At 37.8% G+C, this 12,750-nt stretch overlaps 1 protein-coding gene across 2 annotated transcripts in view; it reads left to right on the top strand.

The window, feature by feature from the left end:
• VPS13B (vacuolar protein sorting 13 homolog B) overlaps positions 1–12,750 on the top strand; it is a 794,525-nt gene that overhangs the window by 139,812 nt on the left and 641,963 nt on the right. For both annotated transcript variants that reach the window (XM_063079322.1, XM_063079323.1), the window contains exon 17: positions 11,775–11,956. In XM_063079322.1, coding sequence (XP_062935392.1) covers positions 11,775–11,956 — 182 coding nt within the window. The remainder of the gene's footprint in view (positions 1–11,774; positions 11,957–12,750) is intronic.

Genomic DNA, 12,750 nt, shown 5'->3' with positions numbered 1-12,750 from the left:
ATACAGGACTCCCTTGAAGATTTCTCACAGGGCTCATTGTGTGGTGGTGAACTACCACAGTTTTTGTTTGTTTGGAAATAAACTATTTTACCTCATTTCTGAAGGATAGCCTTGCTGGTTATTATATTCTTGGCTGTCAGTTTTTTTCTTTTAGTATTTTGAATGTATCATCCCATTTTCTTTTGGTTTGTAGAGTTTCTGTTGCGAAGTCTGCTGTTAGTCTGATGTGGACTCCCTTGTAGCTTTTCTCTTGCTGTTTTTAACATTCTCTCTTGGTCTTTGAGTTTTGCTTCTTTTGGGGATCTTTGAGCCTCCTCAATCTGAAGGTGTGTGTCTCTCCCTATACCTGGGAAGTTTTCTGTTATTTCACTGAATAGGTTTTCAGTGCCTTTTCCCTTCTCCTCGCATTCTGGAACACCCATGATTTAGATGTTTGTGTGTTTAAGGTTATCTGGTAGCTCTTTGATTTTCTTCATTTTTAAAAAATTGTTTTTTCTTTTTTCTTGTCTGCCTCTGTTATTTTCAAAAGATTGTCTTCAAGATCAGAAATTCTTTCTTCTGCTTGCTCTAACTTGTTGGTTAATCTCTTGGTTGTATTTTTTATTTCATTGAGTGAATCATTCAGTTCCAGGAGTTCTGCTACATTCTTTTTTAAGGTATTGATATCTTTGTAAATTTCCTTCTTTATATGCTGGATACTTTTCTCCTCTTCTTTTATTGTCTGAGTCTTCTTGTTATTGCATTGAGTTTCCTTAAGATTGTTGCTTAGAATTGCTTTTCAGTCATTTCAAGCGATTTCTGCTCTATAGGGTCAGGTATTTGAGAATTATTGTATTCCTTTGTTGCTGTCAGATTTTCTTAGTTTTTTTTTTTGTTGTTTTTCATATTTCTGGTATTTCTATATTGGACTCTGGTCATCTGTAGAGCAGTTGCTTCTTCTATGAATTTGGAGTGAGATTTCAGGAGATAGACTTCCTTTTCTTTTTCTAGACTCCCCTGGTAACTCTCCTTGTGTCAATGCAGTTGAGTGGTCTGCGGGCCGCCTGCTTTGTGGCCATGGCTGCTGCTGTGCTTCTGAGCCACCCTTGCAGCAGCAGTGGCTGTGGTGATGCAGTAGCAGACCAACTGTTTGGAAACGACGTTTATGGCAGTGGCAGGGACTAAGATACCCAGGCATGCTTCTGCTTTCTGTTGTTCGGGGGCTGCCTGTGGCTTCTGGTGCAGTCCCTGGGCACACTACTGCCTTCTGTCAGGCGGAGGGCTGCTTGAAACTCCTGGTGAGGTCCCTGTGTGTGCTCTTGCCTTCTATTGGGTGGTAGGGCTGCCTGCAGCTGATAGGCATTGTATTGAATCCATTGATAAATTTGGGGAATATTGCCATCTTAACACTAAGTTTTCCAATCCATGAACTTTGAATATCTTTCCATATTTTCATTTTGTCTTTATTTTTTTCAACAATATTTTGTAGTTTTTAGTGTACAGAACTTGCACTTGTTTTTAAATTTATTTCTAAATATTTCATTCTTTTTGTTGCTATTGTAAATAGAATTGTTTTCTTAATTTCATTTTCAAATTGTTCATTTCAGGTGTGTAGATGTAAAGCTGATTTTTGTGTAATTACCTTGTTTCTTACATTTTTGTTGAACTTGTGTATTAGCTCTAATAGTTTTTTTCCCCTTTGGTATGTGTTTTCTCTAGCATTTTCTGTCTATAAGAACATGTAATCTGTGAGTAGTGATAATTTAACTACTTCTTTTGCAGTCTGAATGCATTTTATTTATTTTTCTTGCCTAATTTATGGGCAGGAACTTCTCCTAAAATGTTGAATAGAATGGTAACAGCAGGTATTTCTATCTTGTTCCTGATCTTGAAAAGAAAGCTTTCAGTGTTTCACCACTAGTGTGATGTTAGTTGTGAGATTTTCATAAATGCCTCATGTTGTTTTGGAGAAGTTCTCTTCTGAATTTTTTTTTTTTTAATCATGAATGATTTTTCTGTATTAATTGTGATGAATATGTTATACTGTCCTTTACTTTTTTAGTATGGTGTATTGCATTGATTGATTTTTCTTATGTTAAACCACACTTTTATTCCTGGGATAAATCCTAGTTGTTGCTGTGTATAATCCTTTCAATATTCTGCTGAATTTTATTTGCTAGTATTTTATTGGGGATTTTTGCATCTGAGTTCCTGAAAGATATTGGTCTATTGTTTTTTTGTTTTTGTCTTTGGTATTAAGATAATAATGCCCTGAAAAAAGGAATTTGGAAAGGTTCCCTTCTATTTTATTTTTTATTTATTTATTTATTTTTTAATTTTATTTTGCCGATATACATTGTGGCTGATTATTGTTGCCCATCACCAAAACCTCCCTTCCTCCTCCCTCTCCCCATCCCCCCACTGATGTCCCCTCTGTTTGCTTGTCGTACCAACTTCAAGTAATTGTGGTTGTTATATCTTCCCCCCCCATTTTTTTTTTTTTGTGTGTGTGTGTGTGTGAATTTATATATTAATTTTTAGCTCCCACCAATAAGTGAGAACATGTGGTATTTCTCTTTCTGTGCCTGACTTGTATCAGTTAATATAATTCTCTCGAGGTCCATACATGTTGTTGCAAATGGCAGTATTTCATTCATTTTTATAGCTGAGTAGTATTCCATTGTGTAGATGTACAACATTTTCCGTATCCACCCTTCTGATGATGGACATTTGGGCTGGTTCCAACTCTTGGCTATTGTAAAGAGTGCTGCAATGAACATTGGGGAACAGGTATACCTTCGACTTGATTATTTCCATTCCTCTGGGTATATTCCCAACAGTGGGATAGCTGGGTCGTATGGTAGATCTATCTGCAATTGTTTGAGGAACCTCCATACCATTTTCCATAGAGGCTGCACCATTTTGCAGTCCCACCAACAATGTATGAGAGTTCCTTTTCCTCCGCAACCTCGCCAGCATTTATCGTTCAGAGTCTTTTGGATTTTAGCCATCCTAACTGGGGTTAGATGGTATCTCAGTGTGGTTTTGATTTGCATTTCCCGGATGCTGAGTGATGTTGAGCATTTTTTCATGTGTCTGTTGGCCATTTGTATATCTTCCTTAGAGAAATGCCTACTTAGCTCTTTTGCCCATTTTTTAATTGGGTTGCTTGTTTTCTTCTTGTAAAGTTGTTTGAGTTCCTTATATATTCTGGATATTAATCCTTTGTCAGATGTATATTTTGCAAATATTTTCTCCCACTCTGTTGGTTGTCTTTTAACTCTGTTAATTGTTTCTTTTGCTGTGCAGAAGCTTTTTAGTTTGATATAGTCCCATTTGTTTATTTTTCCTTTGGTTGCCCGTGCTTTTGGGGTCATATTCATGAAGTCTGTGTCCAGTCCTATTTCCTGAAGTGTTTCTCCTATGTTTTCTTTAAGAAGTTTTATTGTTTCAGGGTGTATATTTAAATCCTTAATCCATTTTCAGTTGATTTCAGTATATGGTGAGAGGTATGGATCTAGTTTCATTCTCCTGCATATGGATATCCAGTTCTCCCAGCACCATTTGCTGAAGAGGCAGTCCCTTCGCCACTGAATAGGCTTGGTGCCTTTGTCAAAGATCAGCTGACAGTAAGTGTGTGGGTTGATTTCTGGATTCTCTATTCTATTCCATTGATCAGTGTGTCTGTTTTTATGCCAGTACCATACTGTTTTGGTTATTATAGGTTTGTAGTATAGCTTAAAGTCAGGTAGTGTTATGCCTCCAGCTTTATTTTTTTTGCTCAGCATTGCTTTGGCTATGCATGGTCTTTTATTATTCTATATAAATGTCTGGATAGTTCTTTCCATTTCTGAGAAAAATGTCTTTGGAATCTTGATGGGGATTGCATTGAATTTGTATATCACTTTGGGTAGTATGGACATTTTCACTATGTTGATTCTTCCAATCCAAGGGCATGGGATATCTTTCCATCTTCTTGTATCTTCTCTAATTTCTCTCAGCAGTGGTTTGTAGTTCTCATTATAGAGATTTTTCACATCCTTGGTTAACTGAATTCCTAAGTATTTTATTTTTTTGCTGGCTATTGTAAATGTGCAGGCTTTCTTGATTTCTCCTTCTGCATGTTCACTATTGGAGAAAAGAAATGCTACTGATTTTTGTGTGTTGATTTTGTATCCTGCTACTGTGCTGAAATCATTTATCAATTCCAACAGTTTTTTTGTAGAGGTTTTAGGCTGTTCGATATATAGGATCATGTCATCTGCAAACAGGGACAGTTTGACTTCATCTTTTCCAATCTGGATGCCCTTTATTTCCTTCTCTTCTCTGATTGCTCTGGCTAGTACTTCCAACACTATGTTGAATAGGAGTGGTGAGAGTGGGCATCCTTGTCTAGTGCCTGTTCTTAAAGGAAAAGCTTTCAGCTTTTCTCCATTCAGGATGATATTGGCAGTGGGTTTGGCATATATGGCTTTAATTATGTTGAGATACTTTCCCTCTATACCTAACTTATAGAGGGTCTTTGTCATGAATGAGTGCTGAACTTTATCAAATGCTTTTTCAGCATCTATAGAGATGATCATATGGTCCTTGTGTTTGAGTTTATTAATATGGTGTATCACATTTATTGATTTGCGTATGTTGAACCAACCTTGCATCCCTGGGATGAATCCCACTTGATCGTGATGAATAATTTTTCGTATGTGTTGCTGTATTCTGTTTGCTAGTATTTTAGTGAGGATTTTTGCATCTATATTCATCAAGGATATCGGCCTGTAGTTTTCTTTTTTGGTTATATCTTTACCTGGTTTTGGTATCAGGATGATGTTTGCTTCATAGAATGAGTTTGGGAGATTTGCGTCCGTTTCAATCTTTTGGAATAGTTTGTAAAGAATCGGTGTCAATTCCTCTTTGAATGTTTGGTAAAATTCTGCTGTGAATCCATCTGGTCCTGGGCTTTTCTTTGTTGGGAGCCTTCTGATAACAGCTTCAATCTCCTTTATTGTTATTGGTCTGTTCAAATTTTCTACGTCTTCACGGTTCAGTTTTGGGAGCTTGTGTGTGTCCAGAAATTTATCCATTTCCTCCAGATTTTCAAATTTGTTGGTGTAGAGTTGTTTGTAGTAGTCTCGAATGATTCCTTGTATTTCAGATGAATCAGTTGTGATATCCCCTTTTTCATTTCTAATTTTTGTTATTTGAGTCTTCTCTCTTTTTTTTTTTGTTAGCCATGCTAATGGTTTGTCAATTTTATTTATCTTTTCAAAAAACCAACTTTTTGATTCATTGATCTTTTGTATTGTTTTGTTGGTTTCAATTTTCATTCAGTTCTCCTCTGGTCCTGTATACTTTTTCTCGTTTCATCATGATGTCTAGCTGAGTTTTCTTGTATCTCATTCAGTTTCCTTAGAATTATCACTCGAAATTCCTTGTCAGTCATTTCAAGGGTTTCTTGTTCTATAGGATCTAGAGCTTGAGATTTATTAACTTTTGGTGGTGTACTTTCTTGATTTTTTGTATTTCTGGTATCTTTTTTTTTTGTTTATTCATTGTGGCAGGGGATTTCACAGTCCATCGGTTTGAGACTATTGACTAACTAAGATGTTACTGTGGTTGCCAATTTGGTATGGATACCTCCGTGACTGCTCAGTTGGCCTCTAGTGCCTTGTGTGTGTGGTTGCCTCGGATCTTGGGCCTCTCTGGGGAGCCACCTCTCTGGTCAGCTTGGACTCTGCTGGGCTGCTGGATCACGGGGCGGTACTGGAGGGTGTGTGATCTCTGCTGAGCTTTCACTTCCTGTGCAGGACTTCTCCCTGTTCCGTGTGCTCTGGCCCGGGCTGTTGGATCGTGCAGTGGCGACCCCACAGGGTGTGTGGTTTCTGTTTAGTCTCCGCCTCCCTAGCCGGACGTCTCCCTGCTCTGTGCGCACTGGGCTGGGCTGGGACGTGTCTTCTGCAACCCTCGCCTATCAGCTGGGCCTTCAAGACCCTGCTCGGCACCGCCTCGCCCAGGAAGCCTACCAGGTTTCTGCTAGGCACAGACGTCCAGTCGCTCTGGGTGCCTTTGTAGCACTGTGTAGATCTTTCTCGGGACTTATCACCTTCCTTCTGGTATCGCGGTTATTTGTGTACTTGTCTTATCTCCCACACCAGAGCGTGAGATCCTTGGGGGAGGAGCTCACAGCACACGGTTCACCTTTGTATCTCCCAGCCCGGATCGAGTCCGGTGCCCACCCGTAGTCAGCTCTCCGGCAGGTTCAAGCGGACTTGGGAACTCTCCAACCACACTATTCCTAACCAGAAATCGGTTAGGCGTTTTTCCAAACTGGTGGCCGCAGAAATGGTATCTGGCTTCCAGTAACAGGAAGTTTACCAGGGGCTGGAGCCCAGGGTGCGGTGGAGTGACAGTCGGCCCCACCCGTGCTTCCTTTTTCCTCCCGACGCTGGCCGGGGATGCCCCATGCCACCAGCCCCACCAGAGAACTGCGGAGGGAGTGGGAGGGGAGGCTGGCCTGCAGGCCCCGGGAAGCCCCGCGCCGGGGCAAGCAAGTGGGAAGGCTCTGTGAGGAGCTGAGCCGGGCGAGGAGGACAGGCTTGGCTGAGCTGGGCCGGAGCTGCCACCACCTGAGAAAATGGAGGCAGCCCCGGGGGCGGTGAGTGGCCTGGGATGCAGGCGGAAGCCGGGCGGGCATCAGCCCCCTGAGCAGGGCTGGGTCGGGGGTCATTCACAGGGCTGTGCCAGGTTGGGCGGCTCCCTCTCTGTCTCTGCTTTGTCGCCTTCCCCGTTCTCGGCTCCCGCCACCTCGGGCTGCTCGCTTGGTCCTGCGGCGCGGCTCTGGCGCTCCCAGGAATCTTCTTTTATGCCGGCTTGAAACCTCCAATCCTGAATAGGGCAGCTGGCCACCTTCAGCGCGGCCCCAGCCTCCGGGATCCTGGCTGCATCCACAGCAGCCCTGGTGCCGTGTTCCCTGTTTAGAGACTCGCTTTTGCAGCTAAGAAACAGTTCTTTTCCTGCTCCATACTTCAAAGCTGTTGCTTGTAAATGAGGCAGCCTCTCCTGCCAAGGGCAAAGTGGCGGTCAGCCCCCATGACTGGCCACCAGCATCGGTCTTCCCTTAAGAGACAGCAAGAGGAAGGTCCACAAGTTTCCCGGCTGCCTGAGGCCCAGTGGCCACCTTTTCCACCTCAGCTACTCCACGCCAACCGCCGCAGCCACCACCATCTTGAAGAATCCCCCTTTTATTTTTTGTAAGACTTTGAGAAAGATTGGTATTTATTTTTCTTTAAATGTTTGGTAAAATTCAGCAGTGCAGCCTTCTGGTCTTGGGCTTTCCTTTGTTGAGAAATTTCTGTCTCATTTTTGACAGAGAATTTTGCCAGAATTAGAATTCTTGGTTGATAGTCTTTTTATTTTTCTTTTTTTCTTTTTTCTTTTTTCCTTTCAGCACTTTGAATATTTTATTACACTGCCTTGTGGCTTTCATAGTTTCTGATGGAGAACACCTTTAAATCTCACCCAGGAAGTTTACAGCTCTGCCTTAGCCTTCTCTTCTTTCTTGTGTAGACCCTGAAAGTCAGCCTGAAGTGAGAGGTTAGGTCCATTTTTTGGTTTTTACTCTGCATGCACACTACCATGGATGTGCATGTGGCCTTCTGTTTTCCCCAAAAATGTCAGAGAATTTCAAAGTTGTTATTTCCCAAAGCATCATGTCCCAGCCCAAGCTTTTGGTTGGTGTTGTTTCCTCCATCTCTTATTCATTGTCCCATGTAGCAAGGACTAGTACATTTGCCAGTACATGTTTTCTACAATTTTTTTTCCTTGGGTAATTATTTTAGTATTGCTAGAGTTCTGAATTAAGAGAGAGATAAAGCAAGCCCTTTAAGTTGGTCCTCCAGGTAGCCACCAGACAGGTCAGAACAAACAACCACAATTCTTTGTGAATAAGGACTTCCTTCCTTTTGCTTCCTGTGTTACTGCTGCATGTATTGGTAATGTGGACTGTGTTTTTCAGTGCCAGTGCTGAGTTGGGGAATGGGGGATGCAATGAGATGAAAGCATCAGATAGCTCACTGTTCTTACTGTGATTCATTCAATATTAAACTTTGATATTTAATATAACTAAATATATAAATAATAAATTAAAATTTTATTTATTTAATTTCATTTATTATGTAATTTTATTTCAATTTTATTTTATCTATACAATAAATAATAAATTAAACTTCAGTATTTAATATAAATATAGTTCTGGTTTTAAGTCTGTCATCTTGCTCTTTGTTTTCTAGTTGTTCTCTTGTTTACTTCTTTCTTCTTTTCTTGACTTCATTTGGATTGATTCCATTCCATCTCCACAATTCCATTATTATGATTTTATTCCATCTCCACCATTGCCTTTATTAGTGCTACCTTTTTGTTTTATGGCTTTATTTTTTCCAGGGTTTAGAGTTTATTTATCACAGCTGCCTTTAAATTTTTCTACCATGTCATACATCATATAAGAACCTCATAGCAGTATACTTCACGTTTTCCTCCTCCTGTCCTTGGTCTATTGATGTCATATGTTCTACTTTTATATATGTTATTGAACTCTAAAATATGCTATTTTTGCTTTAAGCAGTTAATTCTTTAATCTCTTTAGAAGATATTGATTTTCTTTTCCTTTATTTTTTATTTCTTTCTTCTGTTTTAAAAATTCACCCATATATTTACCATTCCCAGCACTCTTCCCATTTCTTTGTGTAGATCCACAAAGATTTTCATCTGGTATCATATCTGTTTAACCTGAAGAATTTTCTTTAGCTTTTTTCTAGTGGACATATGCCAGTGAGGCATTCTTCCTAACTTTTAGTCATAGAAAGGGTTTTTTTTACCTACATTAAAAGAAAAAAATTTTCTTTTTTATGTTTCCAAAGGAATGGAAATCGTCATGTCAAAGGGATACCTGCACTCCCATGTTTATCACAGCTATGTTTACAGTAGCCAAGATTTGGAACCAACTTAAGTGTCCACCAAGGACAGTGAGATTAAGAAATTGTGGTATATAGATACACAATGGAATACTACTAAGCCATAAAAATAATGAAATTCTCCCATTTACAGCAGCATGGTTGAGCTTGGAGAAAATTACGTTAAGTGAAATAAGTCAGGTACAAAAAGAGAAATACTGCATGTTCTCACTCGTAAGTGAAAACTAAAAATAAACAAATAAAGTAATGTAAATTGAGCTTTCAGAAGGAGAGAGTGGAACTGTTGTTACTAGAGATGGGAAGAGAGAAGGGGGAGGTGGGATAGAAAGAAGTTCGTTAATGGACACAAAACAACTAGATAGGAAGAATAAGTTCTGTTGGTATTCAGTTGAGCTAGATATCTATAATTAATATATTGCATGTTATCAAATGGTAGAAGATAGGAGATTGAATGTCCTCATCACAAAAAAATGATCAAGTTTTGTAATGATGGATATGCTGATTACCCTGATTTGAACATCACACATTGTGTGCATGCCTTGAAATGTAACTCTGTACCCCACAAATGTATAGTCACTGTGTTTCAAGAAAAAAAGACTAAAATGCTGAAGAGAAAAGGAAAAAAACTATTTTCTTTGAATTTTGGATTCTAGGTTGAAAGTTTTTCTTTTATCTTTCAGCATTTCAATAATATTATTTCCTTATTTTCTGTTATGCGTATTTTCTTATGAGAAGTCTGCTTTCATTTTCTTCTTTGTTTCTTTCTTATGTGATGTGTTTTCCTACCCTCTGCCTACTTTTAAGATTTTTCTCTTTAACACTGGTTTTCAGCAATTTGATTGTACAATAGTCCCTCTTTATTTGCAGTTTCACTTTCCAAGGTTTCAGTTACCTGTGGTCAACCACAGACTGAAAATATTAAATGAAAAATCCCAGAGGAAGACAATTTATAAGTTTCAAATTGCTGCTGTTCTGCGCATCATGATGAAATTGCATGCTCCCTCACCCTGTCCTGCCCAGGACCTGAATCATCCCTTTGTCCAGCATATCCATGCTGTGTATGCTACCCACTCATGAGTTACTTAGCATCCAGCTCAGTTATTAAATTGACTGTCACTGTGTTCCAGTACTTGTGTTCAGGTAACCCTTATTTTACTTAATGACTGCAAAGCACAAGAGTAGTGATGTTGGCATGTTGTTATAATTGTTCTATCTTATTATTAGTTACTGTTGTTAAATCTCTTACTGTGCCTGATTTATAAATTAAACTTTATCATAGGTATGCATGTATAGGAAAAACATATAGGGTTCAGTACTATACATGGTTTCAGACATCCATTAGGGGTCTTGGGATGTATACCCTTCAGATATGGGCGACTACTGTAATGTGTCTTGGTGTGTTTTAAAATTTCTTTTGTTTGGGGTTTGTTGAACTTCTTAGATATTTGGGTTTATAGGTTTCTTCAAATTTATAAAAATTTTAGACATTCTTTCCTTAAATATATTTTCTGATCCCCTGCTACCTGTGCGTGCACCCCTTTTCTGTCCCCGCCATTTCTCTCTTGTCTTCTTGGACTCCAATTATGCCTATTCGAGATTGTTTGATATTGTCCCATAGCTCATTAAGGCTTTGTCCAATTACTCTAGCCTTCTTTCTTTCCTGGTTCTCGATTTCCTGAGACCTCCTAAGAGACTTCAGAAATGCATCTCAGAATTGCCAATCAGGAGAAGAAAAGGGGGAAACATTTATCTCTACATTTCCAGGTTCTGCATACATGAATGCAAAGTAGTTTCTAGTGGTGTCTTACACTTCAGTGTGCCTTAGGCAATGCCAGTGAAAGTCTGCATCAAATTGGTGTCTATTGCACTGGCTAGAATAAAAGATGGGGAAGGAGGCTTTAAAGGTGATATACAAGAGATGTCTAACACTGTATGTGGATATATGGTTGGGAAAGTGAAAATTGGTGGAAATTTGTGGGGTTGAGGAAAGAGTGGGGTGACTGAGTCTACTGCAGTAACAACCTAATAGCTTTTTCATATTTTTTATTTTTTTTGTTCTACTTTATCTTGTATGTTCAGTATCAACCAACTTGTTTATAAACATATTTAAATGTTTCTTTTGTTATTTGGAAAACTTGATTATGTGAGATACTTCAGTCATGGAACCAGATGAATAAAGCATTAATCAATTAGATATTCCAGGGAAGAAGTTTAAAAGTAATTTTCTGTGCACTGTTAAGTAGGGATCTGAGTATAATGTAAATACTTCACAAATACTTTTGAGAGGAAATATAGGATAGAAGGCTCTGGATCAGATTGCCTGGCTTTAAATTCCAATTTTTCTACTTATTAGTATTATAACATTTGGTACCTTAATTTATCTATGTGTGTCTTGATTTTCCCATTTAAAAAATAACTGTAATGATAGTACCTCCCTCATAGGATTATTATGACAGGATTCAATGAGCTAATAGATACAATACATTTAGAACAGTGATGCAGATCTGCTAGTAAATCCTCTATAAGTGTTAACTGGTATTATTTTCAGTGTTGTTTTTGATGATTGACTTGGTTGAAAAAATTATAATTCCTTGAATAGAATATATGTTTATGGACATTCTTCTAGTTTATATTTTTATATTTTGTTATTATTGTAAGAGTTTCTGAAATGGTAAAACTTATTTAAAGTTAGAATTGCCTATTTGAGTGAAATTTAATTGTAAAATATTTTGAATATATACCATTTCTTCTCTTGCAACCTAATTCCTTAAGTATGTTATTGTAAATGCTATTTACTGTATTGTTATTCTTTCAATTTTTTAAATGCAGGAACAAAAGATCTCAAATTGCTATAACTGAAGGCATATTTGAGCTTCCAAATCTCACAATTCAAGCTACAAGAGCACAGACACTTCTGCTGCAAGCAATATATCAAAGTTGGTCTCATATTGGAAATGTCAGTTCTTCAACAGTGAATGAAGCTTTGATGAATGAAGTCTTCCAACCTATAGGTAGGAACACAATCTTCTTGGCAAGTATACAGAAGATTTGTATTATAGGTGACTAATATTTTATCATTCAAATCCATGTGTCTAGCATGCTCAACTTAAATTGCAATGTATTTCTACAAAAGTGAGTATTTATAACTTGCATTTCAAATCCAGGTTATGAGTTAAACTCTCCAGGTTTGTTCCTTGGCATTAGTTTCTGGATATGTTTTACAATTGCAAGAGATTTTTACCAACTTCTTGTATAATATACCGTTTGGCCTCACATGAATAACTTTTGAGAGGATCAATGTATATGTTTGAAATGATAACCAAATCAACTATAAATACAGTATGTTTGATTATGCTGGTAAAGTGAAATAAAATTCTTGCTCATAATACTTGGTATGACTTGCTAAGCAAATTTTGCTTTTTATGTGAAAAACACTAATCTTACACTCTGAATGAGTTAATTAACTACTAAAAATAAAAATTTCTGCTTTGATGTCAGTATGTAACATTATCTTCATCTTGTCACACAGTTTGCATGTAAACAAAAAACATATAGAAAACTTGCTTTTTTTTATTTGTTTCAGTTCAAAATATAATCATGTTACTGTTTTCAGTAACACAAAACAGTTTTTAAAGAAGGTTATATATTTAAGTACAGTCACGCTTAAAATAATAGTTTGTATCTTTTATTTCATTTATCTAACTTTTTTTTGTATGATACTTTTGAAGGTTTTAATCTCAGATCTTACTATGGGGAATATATTATAAATTCTGAAATAATGCATTGCAATAGAGTCTTCTTATTT

Source organism: Cynocephalus volans, chromosome 15 (genome assembly GCF_027409185.1).
Source record: "Cynocephalus volans isolate mCynVol1 chromosome 15, mCynVol1.pri, whole genome shotgun sequence".
Taxonomy (NCBI): Eukaryota; Metazoa; Chordata; class Mammalia; order Dermoptera; family Cynocephalidae; genus Cynocephalus; species Cynocephalus volans.
This window is presented reverse-complemented; position numbering and strand designations above follow the sequence as displayed.